The sequence below is a fragment of the Haematobia irritans genome, chromosome 5 (assembly GCF_050003625.1).
Source record: "Haematobia irritans isolate KBUSLIRL chromosome 5, ASM5000362v1, whole genome shotgun sequence".
NCBI lineage: Eukaryota > Metazoa > Arthropoda > Insecta > Diptera > Muscidae > Haematobia > Haematobia irritans.
In genome coordinates, this window is record NC_134401.1 from 12,732,396 (window position 1) to 12,754,490 (window position 22,095).

A 22,095-nucleotide genomic window follows, 5' to 3' on the forward strand; every position below is an offset into this window, starting at 1 on the left:
TTCAGCCGGGCTGAATTTGGGATTTTCTAGGAAAACTCCATATTAGCTATGCTAAATTAGGTTTTCTCTGTAGTAAAATTTCAATGTAGCCACGCTGAGCTAGGTTTCTATAGGAAAACTTTAATCAATTCATTCTGACTGAATTAGAATTAAAATATTAATTCAGCTAGGCTGAATATGTAAATGTTAATTCACCTTTTTTAAATTATGTTTTTAATAGAAATACTTCAATTCAGACTAGCTGAATTAAGTTTTCTACATGAAAGGACTTCGATTCAGGCAGGTTTGTTTGGAAAAACTGCAATCATAGCCCAGCTGAATTAGGCTGAATTAGCAAAACCTTTAATTTAACTTCAATTCAGCCTGGCTGAATTGGAGTTTCTCCATGAAAATTGCAATTGATCTAGGCTAAATTACAGTTTCTATTTGCATTCTGTTTAGCTGACTTAAGTCTTTATCATAAAAAAAAGTCTTTACCGTAAAAAATGTTGAAATTTCTGAATTGTTATTAAATTCCTTTTGCTTTAAGTGTCATATCTGAAATTGTTTTTATGTCATTAGAAATTTTTGTTGTTGTCGCTTTGACAAATTTCCGTTCAAAATTTTTTCGTTAAATTTTATTTCTACAATGTGTGGATTTACATCAGAGGATAGAGATTTCAATATTTGCCCAATGGAAAGCAGACGAAAACACAAACCTACTCAAAAGCTATCCAGCTCCAAGTCGAGTAAACCTTTAGAATCTTTGGGAAGACAACGGGCGCTGATAAAAGATTATATGGAATCACTACAGTTACCTCCATGGTACCGTGAAATATCAACATTTCAAAAAAATGCTGCAGATAGATTGGCTGACTCGATACGAGATGACATTGATCAGAAGATATCTAGTCATACTTTGCACTGCTTGAAATGCCTTGGCTTGGAACCTTTACCCTCGAATGGCCAATTATTAACTTTATTGGCCTTGTGTGGAGGAAGTGATGTGGCATTTTTGTGGTTTCTTAAAGATTGGCTGTATGGGGAAAATGATCCTGTGATAAATACCCCACAAAAATATTCAATAAATGAACAAATATTAATGTCCTGTATAGCTCATTTAGATATGAGTACTACTCTCAGGGAGCTAGATCGAATTCTACCTTTACCGAATCGAAAGAGAGAGAATTTCGTGGAAAATCCCAAAGAATACAAAACTAAATCGAAAAGGAAGACATCAAGTCATAGCTATGCAGGACCTTTTGCTCCATATTTTGAAAAGTTAAGGACAGCAGTTCAATACAGATCCAAGTATACTATTCCGGAACCTGGAAGGAAGGCCAATGTGGGTCTTCAGGAAGACTATTATACATATCAGGATGTGAAATTTTCTCCTGAAGGACTACGTTGGTTTAAGGATTTCAAAACAAAACTTGATATAGATTCTGGGAAAGGCAAACCGGAAAGTTCCGATATTTCTCAGCTTTTGGATAATTTTGAAGCTGCCAAAATTGAAGAGACTATGGTACATAAGTTAAGTCAGCAATTTGATGATATTGAACACCTGAGAAGGTCATTTGATACGGAGATGGATAAAATTTTTATTGAAAATTCTAAGAAATTGGATTCAGGGAGTCCAAACAGGGTAAGGAATTTTCCATATATAATGAGAAAACTTGTTTGTGGTGATTATAAAGCCCGGCTGATTTAAGTTTTATAAAGGAAATTTTCAATTGAGCCTGGCTGAATAAAGTTTTCTGCAGGAGAACCACAATTCAGCTTGGCTGAATAAAGTTACCTGTAGGAACAGTTCAAATCAGGTTGGCTGATTTCAGGTTTTCTATAGGAAAGCTCCATATGAAACTAGATAAATAAAGATATCTATAGAAAAACGTCAATTCAGCCTGGCTGAATAAAGTTTTCTATAAGAAACTTCAATTCAAATTTTTATTTCCATAGAAAATTTTCTCAGATTTTTTTCTATAGAAAATTTTGTCAAAATTTTATTTCTATAGAAATATATTATCAAAATTTTATTTCTATAGAAAAATTTTGTCAAAATTTTATTTCTATAGAAAATTTTTGTCATAATTTTATTTCTATAGAAAATTTTGTCAAACTTTTATTTCTAAAGAAAATTTTGACAAAATTTTATTTCTATAGAAAATTTTGTCAACGTTTTATTTTTATAGAAAATTTTGTCAACATTTTATTTCTATAGATTTCTTTTTTTCAAATTTTTATTTCTATAGAAAATTTTGTCAAAGTTTTATTTCTATAGAAGATTTTGTCAAAATTTTTTTTCTATAGAAAATTTTGTCAAAATTTTATTTCTATAGAAAATGTTGTCAAAATTTTATTTCTATAGAAATTTTTTTCAAGGTTGTATTTCTATAGAAAGTTTTGTCAAAATTTTATTTCTATAGAAAATGTTGTCAAAATTTTATTTTTATAGAATATTTTGTCAAAATTTTATTTCTATAGAAAATTTTGTCAATATTTTATTTCCATTGAAAATTTTGTCAAAATTTTATTTCTATAGACATTTTTTTTACAAATTTTATTTCTAAGAAAATTTTGCCAAAATTTTATATCTATGGAAAATTTTGTCAAAATTTTATTTCTAAGAAAATTTTGTCAAAATTTTATTTCTATAGAAAATTTTGTCAACATTTTATTTCTATGGAAAATTTTGTAAAAATTTTATTTCTATAGAAAATTTTGTCACAATTTTATTTCTATAGAAAATTTTGTCAAAATTTTATTTCTATAGAAAATGTTGTCAAAATTTTATTTCTATAGAAATTTTTTTCAAGGTTGTATTTCTATAGAAAGTTTTGTCAAAATTTTATTTCTATAGAAAATGTTGTCAAAATTTTATTTCTATAAAAAATTTTGTCAAAATTTTATTTCTATAGAAAATTTTGTCAAAAATTTTTATTTTTATTGAAAATTTTGTCAAAATTTTGTTTCCATAGAAAATTTTGTCAAAAATTTTTTTCTATAGAAAGTTTTGTCAACATTTTATTTCTATAGAAAGTTTTGTCAACTTTTTATTTCTATAGAAAATTTTGTCAAAATTTTGTTTTTATATAAAATGTCGTCAATTTTTTTTTCTTTAGAAAATTTTGTCAAATTTTTTCTATAGACAATTTTATCAAAAATATTTTTCTATAGAAAATTTTGTCAAAATTTTTTTCTATAGACAATTTTGTCCAAATTTTATGTTTAAAGAAAATTTGGTCAAAACTTTTTTTTTGGTCAAAACTTTATTTTATTCAACCGTCGAACTGAACGGACGTGTTTTCTAATAGCGGAGTATTTCATCGTAATAAGTACTTATTACGAATTTCACGTGTGGTGGAAATAATAAACCACCATGCAGCGAAATTCAAAGTCATCCACTGGGTTGCTAACTTCAGGGCCCAGTGGAGGGGTAACGACTGAAGTTATAAATTTGGGCAGCGACCAAGAGTCAGGCCCAATTAGTCGACCTGTAGACGGGTCGACTGGCGGTGACACTTTGGCAAGTCGAACCTTTTCTAAGGTGACGACATCAAAAGGAGGCAATCCCTCTCGAAAGAGATTCAAGGAACGAAGAAATGCTTTGTTTATCCTAAAGAAATTAGGATCAGTCGACCCAAGCACGTTGTCGTCTAAGCAAAGCGATTCCTTAAAATGGGCTCAAGGAATTCTTGAAACTGGAAAAAGGGAACGATCACCGGATGAGCTGCCATCCTCTAAACGGGATCAAAGATCGTTTGCCTCAGTTGCAAAAGACAGCCTTGTGATGGCTATTATTAATAAAGGAGCATTGGACGGTATGATTCCAAGGCAAAAATGGGGGGAAATTGAGAACGCGATGTCTGGTGTCTACTCAGAGGTGCGAAAAAAGTTTCCCGGACCAAGTCCTCGACGGCAAGATGCTGGATGGTATCAAGGACGATATAAGTTAATAGTTTTTTCGGACCAGAGGTCTATGGATTGCTTTAAAGCTGCATTGATGCTAATTGGTGAAGTTTGGGAAGGATCCGCTTTGGAGTTAGTCGATAAAAAAAGACATACCGGCTAAACCTAGAGCACATGCATGGATTCCGGAAAATCTCCTGATCCTGAGTCAATACTAGAGAGACTAAAAGAATGTAACCCAGATCTTCCAACCGCCGATTGGAAGGTTGGTCGTTTGGATGAGGTGGATGGACCAAGACGACATGCGGTGTTTATATTAAACATAGAGTCGCTGCCACATCTAGGCCAGACCCAAGGACGTGTAAGTTATGGTTTTCATGATATCCATATGAAGGTATACAAAAGCGATCAGCCAAAGGATTCCGAAACGGACAAGCCTCCGGTAGAGTCAGCAGTGAAAAAATCTCCTAGCGAAGCCGAAGGAGACATAAAACCTGCAGAATTTTATTTCTATAGAAAATGTTGTCAAAATATTAATTCTATAGAAAATTTTATCAAAATTTTGCCAAATTTTATTTCTATGGAAAATTTTGTGAAAAGATGATATACAGTGGGAGTAAATATGATTCAATTTGTAAGAGGATAATTCCCAAATGTTTTCTTCATAAGGAATTAGCATAAAGGGCCCAAAATTGAGTTATCTATCCCAGCCAGATCTATACTGAAGACTGTGGAAAGGTTCATTCGCCCGAACCGAAACATGTACAGTATAGGCGTGTATAGATTTGTATCTGGCGTTCTCTTTTCAATGACTCATTAATAAAAGGTTCCTTAATCTAAAATTGTCCATTAAGCTCGAATAATAATTGTTGTACAATTATAAGAAAATTTCTCTCAAAATTTTATTTCTCTAGAAAATTTTGTCAAAATTTTTTTTTTATAGAAAATTTTGTCAAAATTTTTTTTCTATAGAAAATTTTTGTCAGCCTGCCTGAATAATGTTTGCTATAGGAAAACTTCAATTTAGCCATGCTGAATAAAGTTTTCTATTGGAAATCTATAATCCATGCCGATTGAAATAATATTTGATAGTATCTTCACCATTCTTTTCAGTTTTCTTGTCGATTTATAATTCAACGTCTGAAATACGATATAGAGAAATATCGCAAGGAATTTCGGCAAATGGTTGAAGATTTTCGTAAGCACTGTACCTTTCAAATGCTTTCTTATGGTCTAAGTGGAAAAACCAACTTAAAGACAATTTTAAAATCAAGCAAAACCGAAACACCTCTGACCACCCTCATAAGTTGTGATCAAAGTAGAGGTGACAATAATCAAACTCATAGGCCCACCCCTTCTTGCGGCTGTCTAGTGGCCAATAATGTAAAAGGTCAGGATCACAATTGGAATTCTACAATTAGCCTTCCTGAAATGAATATGAGATGGCAACACAACGAAGGTCCGCATTTGCAAGAGAATACCAATCAAGTTGACCATCAGCATCGTCCAGAGAATTGTGGATGTCTCATAGGTCAAGGGGATAGCTGTAGTCAACATTGTTTGTGCTGCCGTCAAAGTTCCAGCTCCAATTTAGGCAAATTTAGAGAGAAATATTTTTCACAATCTTCAATTCAAAACGAAGGCCAGTTCTCCCTATCACCAGAAAAATATTTTCAAGCTCCTACCTTAGATCATCAATATCGTTTTGATTATCAGAAAATATTTTCATTGAGAGAAAATAATCCCCAAAATATAAACCTGAAAAAGGCATTTATAGAAGCTATCGATAGTGATATAGCCCTTCTGAATAAACTCCAAAAGGAGGAATATTTACAACATCAACCCCGGAAAAAACTCAATGAAGCCATTAAAAAATGTTATCAAAAATTAATTGACCAAACAGAGAAAACACTAGAAACCCCATTATCTGATTCCTCTCGGACCACAGATGGCAGATTAAATTATAACCTAGAATATTATGATCCCAATGATGATGGACTCATGGATCGTTTGCTTAAGGATGCTTTGGATCGAATGTCAAAGGATACCCTCTTTGTTATACCATGTATGCCCATGTCACATCGTTTGCCCTTACTGAGAGAATGGATACGTTTGAGATATGGAAAAATATATTCACGAACCCATTTGGATAAACTATGTGAAAAGGATCAATTGATATTTCGTAGTTTGGCCGATGTGGGGATATCGATAAAAATGCCTCAAAGCAAAGACTTGGGATCAAATTCAACTGTGGATTATTCTTGTAGGGATTATTTGGTGAAGAAGGTAAAATGAAATAGGGGAAAAAATTGAAATAAATATTTCATAACTCAGGCCTTGCTGAATTATGTTTTCTGCAGAGAAAATTTTAATTCAGCTATGCTGAATTTGGTAATCTATGGGAAAACTTCAATTCCGGATGGCTGTATTAAAAATTCTAGAAGAAAACTTTAATCAAAACCAACTAAATTAAATATTCTGTAGGAGAACTTCTATTAAGCCCGACTAAGTTAAGATTTCTATAGGTTACCCCTAATTTATATTAGCTGAATTGAATTTTCTACAGGAAACCACAAACTCAGTCTGGCTGAATTAAATTTTCAGTAGAGAAACTCAAATTCAGCCTGATTGTATTAAAGTTTACTTTAGAAAAACTTCACTTCTACCAGGTTGACTTAAGTTTTGTATAGAAAAAATATATCTCCCTGACTAAATAAGGTTTTCTGCAAGAAAACTTCAATTCAGCTAGGCTGAATTAGGTATTACATAACAAAAACATCAATTAAGATTAGAAGAAGCAAATGTAGCTAGACCCAGATGGGTTTTCTATGAAAAATTTCAATTCAGCTGAGCTGAATTAAAGTTTCTTTAAGATACTTTCAATTCAGCTTAGCTGTATTAAAGTTTCTTTAAGATATCTTCAATTCAGCTTAGCTGAATTAAAGTTTCTTTAAGATATCTTCAATTCAGCTAGGTAGAATTAAGGTTCAACTTGGCTGTTGTAAATTTTCTATAGGAAAACGTCAATTCAGCTGGATAGAAAAAAGTTTTCATTAGGAATTTGCTAATTGAGCTGGTCAAAAATTATGTTTTCTTTAGAAAAACTTCAATTCAGTTATGCCAAACAAACTTTTTCTTAGGGAAACTTCAATTCAGCCATGCTGAATTAAGTTTTCTTAAAGAATTAAGTTGAGTTTAGATAGAATTAGGTTCTCTTTAGGGGAACTTGGATTCATTTTGGCTTCAGTGGTATTCGAAACCTCAACTAACGATGTGTTCTATGGGAAAACTTCAATTCAGCTTGGTTGAAATATAAAGTTTCAATGAAATTAGCCAGTATTAAATTTTCTTCTGGCTGAATTATATTTTCTATAGGAATTATGTTCTTTCTGCAGAAAAACTTCATTGCACTTAAATTGAATTATGTTTTATTTAATAAAACTTCAATACAGCGAGGCTGGTTAGTTAGTTCTATAGGAAATTTCAATTCAGCCTGGCTGAATTATGTTTTTAATAGGAAAACTTCAATTCAGCTGGGCCGAATAAAGTTTTCTATAGGGAAACTTCAACTCAGCTAGACTGAATAAAGTTTTCTATAGGAAAATTTGAATTCAGCCTGGCTGAACTTTGTTTTCTATAGAAAATTTTCAACTTAGCCTGGCTGAATTATGTTTTCTATAGGAAAATTTCAACTAAGCCTAGCTGAATTAAGTTTTCTATATGAAAACTTCAATTCGGCTAGGCTGAATTAAGTTTTCTATAAGAAAACTTCAATTCAGCTAGGCTGTATTTAGTTTTCTATAGGAAAATTTCAATTCAGCCTGGCTGAATTATGTTTTCTATAGAAAATTTTCAACTTAGCCTGGCTGAATTATGTTTTCTATAGGAAAATTTCAACTAAGCCTAGCTGAATTAAGTTTTCTATATGAAAACTTCAATTCGGCTAGGCTGAATTAAGTTTTCTATAGGAAAATTTCAACTTAGCCTGGCTGAATTATGTTTTCTATAGGAAAACTTCAATTCAGCTTGGCTGAATTAAGTTTGCTATAGGAAAACTTCAATTCAGCTAGGCTGAATTAAGTTTTCTATAAGAAAACTTCAATTCAGCTAGGCTGTATTTAGTTTTCTATAGGAAAATTTCAATTCAGCCTGGCTGAATTATGTTTTCTATAGAAAATTTTCAACTTAGCCTGGCTGAATTATGTTTTCTATAGGAAAATTTCAACTAAGCCTAGCTGAATTAAGTTTTCTATATGAAAACTTCAATTCGGCTATGCTGAATTAAGTTTTCTATAGGAAAATTTCAACTTAGCCTGGCTGAATTATGTTTTCTATAGGAAAACTTCAATTCAGCCTGGCTGACTTATGTTTTCTATAGGAAAACTTTAATTCAGCCAAGCTGACTTATGTTTTCTATAGGAAAACTTCAATTCAGTCTGGCTGAATTATGTTTTATATATGAAAACTTTAATTCAGCCTGGCTGACTTATGATTTCTATAGGAAAACTTCAATTCAGCTAAGCTGAATTAAGTTTTCTATAGGAAAACTTCAATTCAGCCTGTCTGACTTATGTTTTGTATATGAAAACTTCAATTAAGTCTTGCTGAATTATGCTTTCTATAGCAAAATTTCAATTTGGCATGGCCGAATTATGTTTTGGATAGGAAAACTTCAATTCAGCAAGGCTGAATTATGTTTTGGATAGGAAAACTTCAATTCAGCTAGGCTGAATTAAACTTCCTTTAAGAATTCAGGCTAATTTTTTTTAGAACTTAATGGTTTCGTTCAATTCAACTTGGCTGAATTATATTTTATTTAAGAAAACTTTAATACAGCAGGGCTGTGTTATGTTTTCTATAGGAAAACTTCAATTCAGCCAAGCTGAATTAACTTTTCTATAAGAAAATTTCAATTCAGTCAGGCTGAATTGTATTTCACTTTCGCTTTAGGTAAGTTTTATATAAGAAAACTTCAATTCAGCCTGGCTGAATTTCAATTGAGTTAGAATATATTATAGAATATATTAATTTTCTATGACTTATTTTTAATTCTCTCTAATTTTTTTTAGTCAAAAGTACTACGCCAACAATGCTACAAGAATATCAACAAGGCCATGTTGGATCAATCTCATATTGTCTGCTGTGCTATGCGGCCATTTTTGTGTGCCAATGGACCTCCAACAAATACAATATTTGCCTATATGCCAGCTCGTAGTCAAGAAATTTACAATTTACGTCCTTGGAAATCGGAAGAGTATAGAGATAATCGATTGCTGGCAGTTGGACGTTTGCGTCAAATTCAGGCGGAGAGACATAGTTTGTATTTGTAAGGTAGCGTTAAGGTAGAATTACATACCATGCGTTCAATGCCTACTATGCGTCCGATGATTGAAGAGTTGAAATTTCTCTTTGAAATCAAAAGCTCGAATAGTCTGTCGCAAACAAAAAAAAATCAACCCTTCCATCAACGCACGGATTGACGTATGGTGTGTAATTCAACCTTTAGGGTGTGGCCAACAAAAATATATTTGCCTCTACACCCAGAGAAGGAAGAGCAAAATGTTAGTTTTGGAGGGTGCTCATATAATATATTTGTCGCAACCAAATTATTTTCTCATGAAGTACATATCAGATTTCAGCAAACATATTATGTTTGGAGCGAAAACCATATTTTTGCGACAAACATGTTATATGGTCACCGTCCAAAAGTAATATTTTGCTCTTAAAACATGTTTGGGTTATAATTTTTTTTAATGAATCCCTTTTTTCTGTTAAGAAAGTAAACATAATTACTTAAAATATTTTTAAATGGAACAAAACCTTTGTTTAAAAATAAATAAAAATTGGTTTAAAAAATTATTAATTTAAATTAATAGACATAGTTTGTATTTGTAAGGTGGCGTTAGAAAAAAATTTTATCTTCACACCCAGAGAAGGAAGAGCAAAATGTTAGTTTTAGAGGGTGCTCATATAATATATTTGTCGCAACCAAATTATTTTCTCATAAAGTACATATCAGATTTCGGCAAACATATTATGTTTGGCGAGAAAGCCACAGTTTTGCGACAAATATGTTATATGGTCACCGACCAAAAATAATATTTTGCTCTTAAAACATGTTTGGTGTCATCATTTTTTTTTAAGTGAATCGCTTTTTTTTGTTAAGAAAGTAAACATAAAGTAAACCTAAAATATTTTTAAGTGGAATAAAAACTTTGTTTGTTAAAAAAACATAAATAAAAATTGGTTTAAAAAAATTATTAATTTGAAATAATTTTTTTTATCGAAAATTATTTGTTTTTTTCTGTTTTTCTCATAAACGTAATTTATTATCTATAGGATATAAAATGCATTAAAAGTTAAAATTATTTTAAATTAACAATTATTTTCAAATTATCATCCCCTTCATCATAATACCAAATCAATCAGTAGATTACTGTGTAAAATTTTTTATAATTATTATCTTACAAAAAAAAAACACACACATTTTCCACAACTTCCGTTGTTAAATGCTCTCATGCATTAATTAACGCTCTTTCCATGTTATTCTTTGTTTTGTACATTAATGTATCATTATAAATATTGTTAATATAGTTTTGCTACGTTTATGTTAAATACTTTTTAATTGCTTGTGTTGTTGAGATTCTCGCTTCATTTACTGATAACTGGTACTTGACCAGTTCACTTATTAATTGCATGGTATTGCAGAAGTGTTAATTGTTTTTGTACATGCATTAAAAATCTGATAGATTACCATCTCACTGACGTGTCCTATAGGATAGTTGGAAGTGTATTTCGATGGACTTGGTTTTATATAAATATGAGGTCTACTAGGCGAAGTTTAGTATCGGAAAAGCTTTGTGTAGTTCAAAGCAATATTTTTCAAAACCTTTAACCTACAGTTATACAAGTATTAAAAAAAAAAAAACAATACAATATAAAAATGCGTCTATATTTAGTGGGCTTGGTTATGGCCTTTATGGCTATACTGGTAGCTGTGGGTGCGAATCCAGAATCTAAAGGAAGGGTGAGTTTAGTTTCATTTACAAAAAATAAATAAATAAAATTTTGATAAAATTTTCAATAGAAATACAATTTTGACAAAATTTTCTATAGAAATAAAATTTTTAAAAAATCTTCCATAGCTATAAAATTTTTAGAAAATTTTCAATAGAAATAGAATTTGGCAAAATTTTCAATAGAAATAAGATTTTGACAAAATTTTCATTAGAAATAAAAAATAACATAAAAATTTTCTATAGAAATAAAATGGTGACAAAATTGTCTACAAAAATAAAATTTTGACAAAATTTTCTACAAAAATAACATTTTTACAAAATTTTCTATAGAAAAACAAGTAAGGAAAGTCTAAAGTCGGGCGGGGCCGACTATATTATACCCTGCACCACTTTGTAGATCTAAATTTTCGTTACCATATCACATCCGTCAAATGTGTTGGGTGATATATACAAGGATTTGTCCCAAATACATACATTTAAATATCATTCGATTTGGACAGAATTTGATAGACTTTTACAAAATCTATAGACTCAAAATTTAAGTTGGCTAATGCACTAGGGTGGAACACAATTTTAGTAAAAAACAAGTAAGAAAGTCTAAAGTCGGGCGGTGCCGACTATATTATACCCTGCACCACTTTGTAGATCTAAATTTTCGATACCATATCACATCCGTCAAATGTGTTGGGTGCTATATAAAGGTTCGCCCCAAATACATACATTTAAATATCACTTGATTTGGACAGAATTTGATAGACTTTTACAAAATCTATAGACTCAAAATTTAAGTTGGCTAATGCACTAGGGTGGAACACAATTTTAGTAAAAACAAGTAAGAAAGTCTAAAGTCGGGCGGTGCCGACTATATTATACCCTGCACCACTTTGTAGATCTAAATTTTCGATACCATATCACATCCGTCAAATGTGTTGGGTGCTATATAAAGGTTCGCCCCAAATACATACATTTAAATATCACTTGATTTGGACAGAATTTGATAGACTTTTACAAAATCTATAGACTCAAAATTTAAGTTGGCTAATGCACTAGGGTGGAACACAATTTTAGTAAAAAAAATATGGGAAACATTTAAATCTGAAGCAATTTTAAGGAAGCTTCGCAAAAGTTTATTTATGATTTATCGCTCGATATATATGTATTACAAGTTTAGGAAAATTAGAGTGAGTTTTACAACTTTTCGACTAAGCAGTGGCGATTTTACAAGGAAAATGTTGGTATTTTGACCATTTTTGTCGAAATCAGAAAAACATATATATGGGAGCTATATCTAAATCTTAACCGATTTCAACCAAATTTGGCACGCATAGCTAGAATGCTAAATCTACTCCCTGTGCAAAATTTCAACCAAATTGGGCCAAAACTCAGGCTTCTGGGCCATATAAGTCCATATCGGGCGAAAAATATATATGGAAGCTATATCTAAATCTGAACCGATTTCAATCAAATTTGGCACACATGACTATACTACCAATTGTGCTCCTTGTGCAAAATTTCAAGCTAATCGGGATAAAACTCTGTCTTCTGGGTCCATATAAGTGCATATCGGGCGAAAGATATATATGGGAGCTATATCTAAATCTGAACCGATTTCAACCAAATTTGGCACACATAGCTACAATCCTAAATCTACTCCTTGTGCAAAATTTCAACTAAATCGGAGCAAAAAATTGGCCTCTGTGGTCATATGAGTGTAAATCGGGCGAAAGCTATATATGGGAGCTATATATAAATCTGAACCGATTTCAATGAAATTTGGCACGCATAGCTAGAATGCTAAATCTACTCCCTGTGCAAAATTTCAACCAAATTGGGTCAAAACTTTAGCTTTTAGGACCATATTAGTCCATATCGGGCGAAAGATATATATGGGAGCTATATCTAAATCTGAACCGATTTCAATAAAATTTGGCACACTTGACTATAGTACTAATTGTTCTTCTTGTGCAAAATTTTAAGCAAATTAGGGTAAAAATCTGGCTTCTGGGGCCATATAAGTCCATATCGGGCGAAATATATATATGGGAGCTATATCTAAATCTGAACCAATTGTACTCCTTGTGCAAAATTTCAAGCTAATCGGGATAAAAGTCTGGCTTCTGGGTCCATATAAGTGCATATCGGGCGAAAGATATATATGGGAGCTATATCTAAATCTGAATCGACTTCAACCAAATTTGGCATACATAGCTACAATGCTAAATCTACTCCCTGTGCAAAATTTCAACCAAATTGGGTCAAAACTCTAGCTTTTAGGACCATATTAGTCCATATCGGGCGAAAGATATATATGGGAGCTATATCTAAATCTGAACCGATTACAATCAAATTTTGCACACTTGACTATACTACCAACTGTACTCCTAGTGCAAAATTTCAACCAAATTCGGCCAAAAATCTGGCTTCTGGGGCCATATAAGTCCATATCGGGCGAAAGATATATATGGGAGCTATATCTAAATCTGAACCGATTTCAATCAAATTTTGCACAATTGACTATACGACTAAGTGTTATGTTAATACAATATTTCAAGCAACTCGGTATAAAACTCTGGCTGCTGGGTCCATATTAGTGCATATCGGGCGAAAGATATATATGGGAGCTATATCTAAATCTGAACCGATTTCAATAAAATTTGGCACACTTGACTATAGTACTAATTGTTCTTCTTGTGCAAAATTTTAAGCAAATTAGGGTAAGACTCTGGCTTCTGGGGCCATATAAGTCCATATCGGGCGAAATATATATATGGGAGCTATATCTAAATCTGAACCGATTTCTTCCAAAATCAATAGGGATCTATTCTGAGCCAAGACACATACTTGTGCCAAATTTGAAGTCGATTGGACTAAAACTGCGACCTAGACTTTGATTACAAAAATGTGTTCACGGACAGACGGACAGACGGACAGACGGACAGACGGACATCGCTATATCGACTCAGGAACCCACCCTGAGCATTTTTGCCAAAGACACCATGTGTCTATCTCGTCTCCTTCTGGGTGTTGCAAACATATGCACTAACTTATAATACCCTGTTCCACAGTGTGGAGCAGGGTATAAAAAGACAAAATTTTCCACAGAATTTTGACAAATTGTTCTACAGAAATAAAGTGTTGACAAAATTTTCTACAAAAATAAAATTTTGACGAAATTTTCTGTAGAAAAATATTTTTTTTTTGACAAAATTTTCTATAAAAATAAAATTTTGACAAAATTTTCTGTAGAATTTTTTTTGACAAAATTTTTTACAGAAATAAAATTTTGACAAATTTTCTATAGAAATAAAATTTTGACAAAATTGTCTATAGAAATAGAAAAAAAATTCTATAGAAACAAAATTGACATACTTTTCTATAGAAATAAAATGTTGACACATTTTTTTATAGAAATAAAATTTTGCAAAAACTTTCTATAGAAATAAAATTCTGACAAAATTTTCTACAGATATAAATTTTTTACAATACTTTCTATAGAAATAAAATTTTCTTCAAACAAGCGTTACTATGTATTAGAAATACAAATTTGACAATATTTTCTATAGAAAAAAAACCTTGACTAAAGTTTCAATAGAAATAAAATTTTGACAAAATTTTCTATGGAAAAAAATGTTAAAAAAATTGTCTGTAGAAAATGCTGACAAAATTTTCTACAAAAATAAAATTTTGACGAAATTTTCTGTAGAATTTTTTTTTTTGACAAAATTTTCAAACATAATAAAATTTTGACAAAATTTTCTATAGAAACAAAATGTTGACAAAATTTTATATAGAAATAAAATGTTGACACATTTTTTTATGGAAATAAAATTTTGCAAAAATTTTCTATAGAAATAAAATTCTGACAAAATTTTCTATAGATATAAATTTTTTAAAGATTTTCTATAGAAATAAAATTTTCTTCAAACAAGCGTTACTACGCGTTACAAATTTGACAATGTTTTCTAAAAAATTGACTAAATTTTCAATAGAAATAAAATTTTGACAAAATTTTCTATGGAAATAAAATGTTAAAAAAATTGGCTATAGAAAATGCTGACAAAATTTTCTACAAAAATAAAATTTTGACAAAATTTTCTGTAGAATTTTTTTGACAAAATTTTCAATCAAAATAAAATTTTGAAAAAATTTTCTATAGAAATAAAATTTTGACAAAATTTTCTAGGAAAATACAATTTTGACAAAATTTTCTATAGAAACAAAATGTTTACAAAATTTTCTATAGAAATAAAATTCTGACAAAATTTTTTTATAGAAATAAAATTTTGCAAAACTTTTCTATAGAAATAAAATTCTGACAAAATTTTCTATAAATATAAATTTGTTACAAGATTTTCTATAGAAATAAAATTTTCTTCAAACAAGCGTTACTGTGCATTAGAAATAAAAATTTGACAATATTTTCTATAGAAAAAAAAATTGACTAAATTTTCAATAGAAATAAAATTTTGACAAAATTTTCTATGGAAATAAAATGTTGAAAAAATTGTCTATAGCAAATGCTGACAAAATTTTCTACAAAAATAAAATTTTGACGAAATTTTCTGTAAATTTTTTTTTTTGACAAAATTTTCTATAGAAATAAAATTTTGACAAAATTTTCTAGGAAAATAAAATTTTGACAAAATTTTCTATAGAGATAAAATGTTGACACATTTTTTATAGAAATAAAATTTTGTCGAAATCAGAAAAACATATATATGGGAGCTATATCTAAATCTTAACCGATTTCAACCAAATTTGGCACGCATAGCTAGAATGCTAAATCTACTCCCTGTGCAAAATTTCAACCAAATTGGGCCAAAACTCAGGCTTCTGGGCCATATAAGTCCATATCGGGCGAAAAATATATATGGAAGCTATATCTAAATCTGAACCGATTTCAATCAAATTTGGCACACATGACTATACTACCAATTGTGCTCCTTGTGCAAAATTTCAAGCTAATCGGGATAAAACTCTGTCTTCTGGGTCCATATAAGTGCATATCGGGCGAAAGATATATATGGGAGCTATATCTAAATCTGAACCGATTTCAACCAAATTTGGCACACATAGCTACAATCCTAAATCTACTCCTTGTGCAAAATTTCAACTAAATCGGAGCAAAAAATTGGCCTCTGTGGTCATATGAGTGTAAATCGGGCGAAAGCTATATATGGGAGCTATATATAAATCTGAACCGATTTCAATGAAATTTGGCACGCATAGCTAGAATGCTAAATCTACTCCCTGTGCAAAATTTCAACCAAATTGGGTCAAAACTTTAGCTTTTAGGACCATATTAGTCCATATCGGGCGAAAGATATATATGGGAGCTATATCTAAATCTGAACCGATTTCAATAAAATTTGGCACACTTGACTATAGTACTAATTGTTCTTCTTGTGCAAAATTTTAAGCAAATTAGGGTAAAAATCTGGCTTCTGGGGCCATATAAGTCCATATCGGGCGAAATATATATATGGGAGCTATATCTAAATCTGAACCAATTGTACTCCTTGTGCAAAATTTCAAGCTAATCGGGATAAAAGTCTGGCTTCTGGGTCCATATAAGTGCATATCGGGCGAAAGATATATATGGGAGCTATATCTAAATCTGAATCGACTTCAACCAAATTTGGCATACATAGCTACAATGCTAAATCTACTCCCTGTGCAAAATTTCAACCAAATTGGGTCAAAACTCTAGCTTTTAGGACCATATTAGTCCATATCGGGCGAAAGATATATATGGGAGCTATATCTAAATCTGAACCGATTACAATCAAATTTTGCACACTTGACTATACTACCAACTGTACTCCTAGTGCAAAATTTCAACCAAATTCGGCCAAAAATCTGGCTTCTGGGGCCATATAAGTCCATATCGGGCGAAAGATATATATGGGAGCTATATCTAAATCTGAACCGATTTCAATCAAATTTTGCACAATTGACTATACGACTAAGTGTTATGTTAATACAATATTTCAAGCAACTCGGTATAAAACTCTGGCTGCTGGGTCCATATTAGTGCATATCGGGCGAAAGATATATATGGGAGCTATATCTAAATCTGAACCGATTTCAATAAAATTTGGCACACTTGACTATAGTACTAATTGTTCTTCTTGTGCAAAATTTTAAGCAAATTAGGGTAAGACTCTGGCTTCTGGGGCCATATAAGTCCATATCGGGCGAAATATATATATGGGAGCTATATCTAAATCTGAACCGATTTCTTCCAAAATCAATAGGGATCTATTCTGAGCCAAGACACATACTTGTGCCAAATTTGAAGTCGATTGGACTAAAACTGCGACCTAGACTTTGATTACAAAAATGTGTTCACGGACAGACGGACAGACGGACAGACGGACAGACGGACATCGCTATATCGACTCAGGAACCCACCCTGAGCATTTTTGCCAAAGACACCATGTGTCTATCTCGTCTCCTTCTGGGTGTTGCAAACATATGCACTAACTTATAATACCCTGTTCCACAGTGTGGAGCAGGGTATAAAAAGACAAAATTTTCCACAGAATTTTGACAAATTGTTCTACAGAAATAAAGTGTTGACAAAATTTTCTACAAAAATAAAATTTTGACGAAATTTTCTGTAGAATTTTTTTTTTTGACAAAATTTTCAAACAAAATAAAATTTTGACAAAATTTTCTATAGAAACAAAATGTTGACAAAATTTTATATAGAAATAAAATGTTGACACATTTTTTTATGGAAATAAAATTTTGCAAAAATTTTCTATAGAAATAAAATTCTGACAAAATTTTCTATAGATATAAATTTTTTAAAGATTTTCTATAGAAATAAAATTTTCTTCAAACAAGCGTTACTACGCGTTACAAATTTGACAATGTTTTCTAAAAAATTGACTAAATTTTCAATAGAAATAAAATTTTGACAAAATTTTCTATGGAAATAAAATGTTAAAAAAATTGGCTATAGAAAATGCTGACAAAATTTTCTACGAAAATAAAATGTTGACGAAATTTTCTATAGAAAATTTTTTTTTACACAATTTTCTATAGAAATAAAACTTGACAAATTTTCTATAGAAAAAAAACTTGATAAATTTTCTATAGAAATAAAATTTTGACAAAATTTTCTAAGAAAATAAAATGTTGACAAAGTTTTCTATAGAAATAAAATGTTGACACATTGTTTTATAGAAATAAAATTTTACAAAACTTTCTATAGAAATAAAATTCTGACAAAATTTTTTATAGATATAAATTTTTTACAAGATTTTCTATAGAAATAAAATTTTCTTCAAACAAGCGTTACTATGCGTTACAAATTTGACAATTTTTTCTATAGAAAAAAATTTGACTAAATTTTCAATGGAAATAAAATTTTGACAAAATTTTCTATGGAAATAAAATGTTAAAAAAAATTGTCTACAGAAAATGCTGACAAAATTTTCTACGAAAATAAAATTTTGACGAAATTTTCTATAGAAATTTTTTTTCTCAAAATTTTCTATAGAAATAAAACTTGACAAATTTTCTATAGAAATAAAACTTGACAAATTTTCTATAGAAATACAATTTTGACAAAATTTTCTAAGAAAATAAAATTTTGACAAAATTTTCTATAGAAATAAAATGTTGACACATTGTTTTATAGAAATAAAATTTTACAAAACTTTCTATAGAAATAAAATTCTGACAAAATTTTCTATAGATATAAATTTTTTACAAGATTTTCTATAGAAATAAAATTTTCTTCAAACAAGCGTTACTATGCATTAGAAATACAAATTTGACAATATTTTCTATAGAAAAAAAAAACTTGACTAAATTTTCAATAGAAATAAAATTTAGACAAAATTTTCTATGGAAATAAAATGTTAAAAAAAAAATTGTCTATAGAAAATGCTGACAAAATTTTCTACAAAAATAAAATTTTGACAAAATTTTCTGTAGAATTTTTTTTTTGACAAAATTTTCAATCAAAATAAAATTTTGAAAAAATTTTCTATAGAAATACAATTTTGACAAAATTTTCTAGGAAAATAAAATTTTGACAAAATTTTCTATAGAAATAAAATGTTGACACATTTTTTTATAGAAATAAAATTTTGCACAAATTTTCTATAGAAATAAAATTCTGACAAAATTTTCTATAGATATACATTTTTTACAAGATTTTCTATAGAAATAAAATTTTCTTCAAACAAGCGTTACTATGCATTAGAAATACAAATTTAACAATATTTTCTATAGAAAAAAAATTTGACTAAATTTTCAATAGAAATAAAATTTTGACAAAATTTTCGATGGAAATAAAATGTTAAAAAAATTGTTTATAGCAAATGCTGACAAAATTTTCTACAAAAATAAAATTTTGACAAAATTTTCTGTAGAATTTTTTTTGACAAAATTTTCTATAGAAATAAAATTTTGACAAATTTTCTATAGAAATAAAATTTTGACAAAATTTTCTATAGAAATAAAATTTTGTAAAAATAGAAATAAAATTTTCTTAAAACAAGCGTCAAATTTGACAAAATTTTCTATAAAAACAAAATCTGACAAAATTTTCTATCGGAAAAATTTACTAAATTTTCAATAGAAATAAAAGTTTGACAAAATTTTCAATAGAAATAAACATTTGACAAAATTTTCTATAGAAATAGAATTTTGGCAAAATATTATTCCTAAAGAAATAAAATTTTGACAAAATTTTCTAGGAAAATAAAATTTTGACAAAATTTTCTATAGAAATAAAATGTTGACAAAATCTTCTATAGAAATAAAAGGTTGACCCATTTTTCTATAGAAATAAAATTTTCTTCAAACAAGCGTTAGAAGGCATTAGAAATTTGACAAAATTTGCTATGGAGACAAAATCTGAGAAAATTTTTTATGGGAAAAAATTGACTAAATTTTCAATAGAAATAAAAGTTTGACAACATTTTCTATGGAAATAAAATTTTGGCAAAATATTATTCCTATAGAAATACAATTTTGACAAAATTTTCTATAGAAATAAAATTTTGGAAAATTTTTCGATAGAAATAAAATTTTGACAAAGTTTTCTATAGAAATAAAATTTTGACGAAATCGTTTATAGAAATAAAATTGTGACATACTTTTGATTAAAATAAAATGTTGACAATTAATAAAATTTTAACAAAATTTTCTATAGAAATAAAGTTTTGAAAACATTTTCTATAGAAATAAAATTTTGACAAAATTTTCTATAGAAATAAAATTTTGACAAAATTTTCTATAGAAATAAAATTTTGACAAAATTTTCTATTGAAATGAAATTTTGACAGTCCTATCTATAGAATGAAATTTTGATAAAATTTTATATATTAATAATGTTACCCAGCAGCGGAAATGGGCGTACAGTAGGCGTTTTATAATGCCTCCCAATACATGCAGTAGGCATGCAAAGCACATACGTACTCGCTTTCAGATTTACACGGCGTGTCATTGGGGAGGAGGTCTTTTCTTACGCCACTTATAGTAGGGCGGAAAAATATAGTACAAAAAGAGCACTATTATAATGCCTCATTGGACAAGCATGGAAAATCCCCTGCAAATGCAGGCATTTAATAAGACATACAAAAGTGTCATTTTGAAATGTTCTCAGACAAAAAAGTAAAAACAAACTTCCTTATTTGTATACCCTGCGCCACACTGTGGAACAGGGTATTATAAGTTAGTGCATATGTTTGCAACACCCAGAAGGAGACGAGATAGACACATGGTGTCTGTGGCAAAAATGCTCAGGATGGGCTCCTGAGTCGATATAGCCATGTCCGTCTGTCGTGAACACATTTTTGTAATCAAAGTCTATGTCGCAGTTTTAGTCCAATCGACTTCAAATTTGGCACAAGTACGTGTTTTGGCTCAGAATAGAACCCTATTGATTTTGGAAGAAATCGGTTCAAATTTAGAAATTTACCGTAATTTGCTTAAAATTTTGCACAAGAAGAACAATTAATACTATAGTCAAGTGTGCCAAATTTTATTGAAATCGGTTCATATTTAGATATATCTCCCATATATAGCTTTCGCCCGATTTACACTCATATGACCATAGAGGCCAATTTTTAACTCCGATTTAGTTGAAATTTTGCACAGGGAGTAGAATTAGCATTGTAGCTATGCGTGCCAAATTTGGTTGAAATCGGTTCAGATTTAGATATAGCTCCCATATATATGTTTTTCTGATTTCGACAAAAATGGTCAAAATACCAACATTTTCCTTGTAAAATCACCACTGCGTAGTCGAAAAGTAAAAATTACTCTGATTTTCCTAAACTTCTAATACATATATATCGAGCGATAAATCATAAATAAACTTTTGCGAAGTTTCCTTAAAATTGCTTCAGATTTAAATGTTTCCCATATGTTTTTACTAATATTGTGTTCCACCCTAGTCCATTAGCCGACTTAAATTTTGAGTCTATAGATTATGTAGAAGTCTATCAAGTTCTGTCCAGATCGAGTGATAATTAAATGTATGTATTTGGGATAAACCTTTATATGTAGCACCCAACACATTTGACGGATGTGATATGGTATCGAAAATTTAGATCTACAAAGTGGTACAGGGTATAATATAGTCGGCCCCGCCCGACTTTAGACTTTCCTTACTTGTTTATTGATATGACCATATGACCATATGAATTACTCTCTAATGAATTACTTTTTGTTTTAGATGCGTCGCCAATTGCCACCTGGCGTGCCTGTTCCTCCCGATATACCCCTTCCTCCTGGTCTTTAGACACAATATCTGTGATGAACGTAAATCTATTGGAGCAACAATGTTATAAACGTAATTTGGCTTTATCATATAAAATTAAAAAAAATAATAAATTAAGAGGTACCGTGTAAAACAAAAAAATTCTGTTTTTGATATTTAATATAAACTAACTGGTATAATGGTGTAGGTAAAAAAAAAATCGAAATATGGATGTAATTTTGTCTAGAAATTTTAAAATTAAGATGTGCCTTCTATTCCCTCAAGAATTTAAATAGGAAGACTGGTGTATATTAGGATTATAAATATTTCAGAATATACGTTGATCGTATACAAATTATGGTGTGTAGAAGCCAAGAATTCAAAACGCGAGTCTATGGGATCTATATAAAATCATGAATATTTGCTTTAAATTCCTCCTTCTAGTATTCAATGTAAACTAAG

General features: G+C 29.9%; 1 protein-coding gene and 1 long non-coding RNA gene across 2 annotated transcripts; both read left to right on the forward strand.

The window, feature by feature from the left end:
• Nucleotides 1–543: 543 nt before the first annotated feature.
• On the forward strand, nucleotides 544–9,229 carry LOC142240924 (uncharacterized). The gene is made up of 3 exons (XM_075312673.1): nucleotides 544–1,624; nucleotides 5,002–6,174; nucleotides 8,958–9,229. Exons 1-3 carry the CDS (start codon nucleotides 629–631, stop codon nucleotides 9,216–9,218), a joined length of 2,430 nt encoding a protein of 809 aa, XP_075168788.1. The 5' UTR covers nucleotides 544–628; the 3' UTR covers nucleotides 9,219–9,229.
• Nucleotides 9,230–10,730: 1,501 nt separating this feature from the next.
• On the forward strand, nucleotides 10,731–21,795 carry LOC142239909 (uncharacterized). The gene is made up of 2 exons (XR_012723135.1): nucleotides 10,731–10,915; nucleotides 21,610–21,795. It is a non-coding gene; the product is annotated as an uncharacterized LOC142239909 (long non-coding RNA).
• The last annotated feature ends 300 nt before the right edge of the window (nucleotides 21,796–22,095 follow it).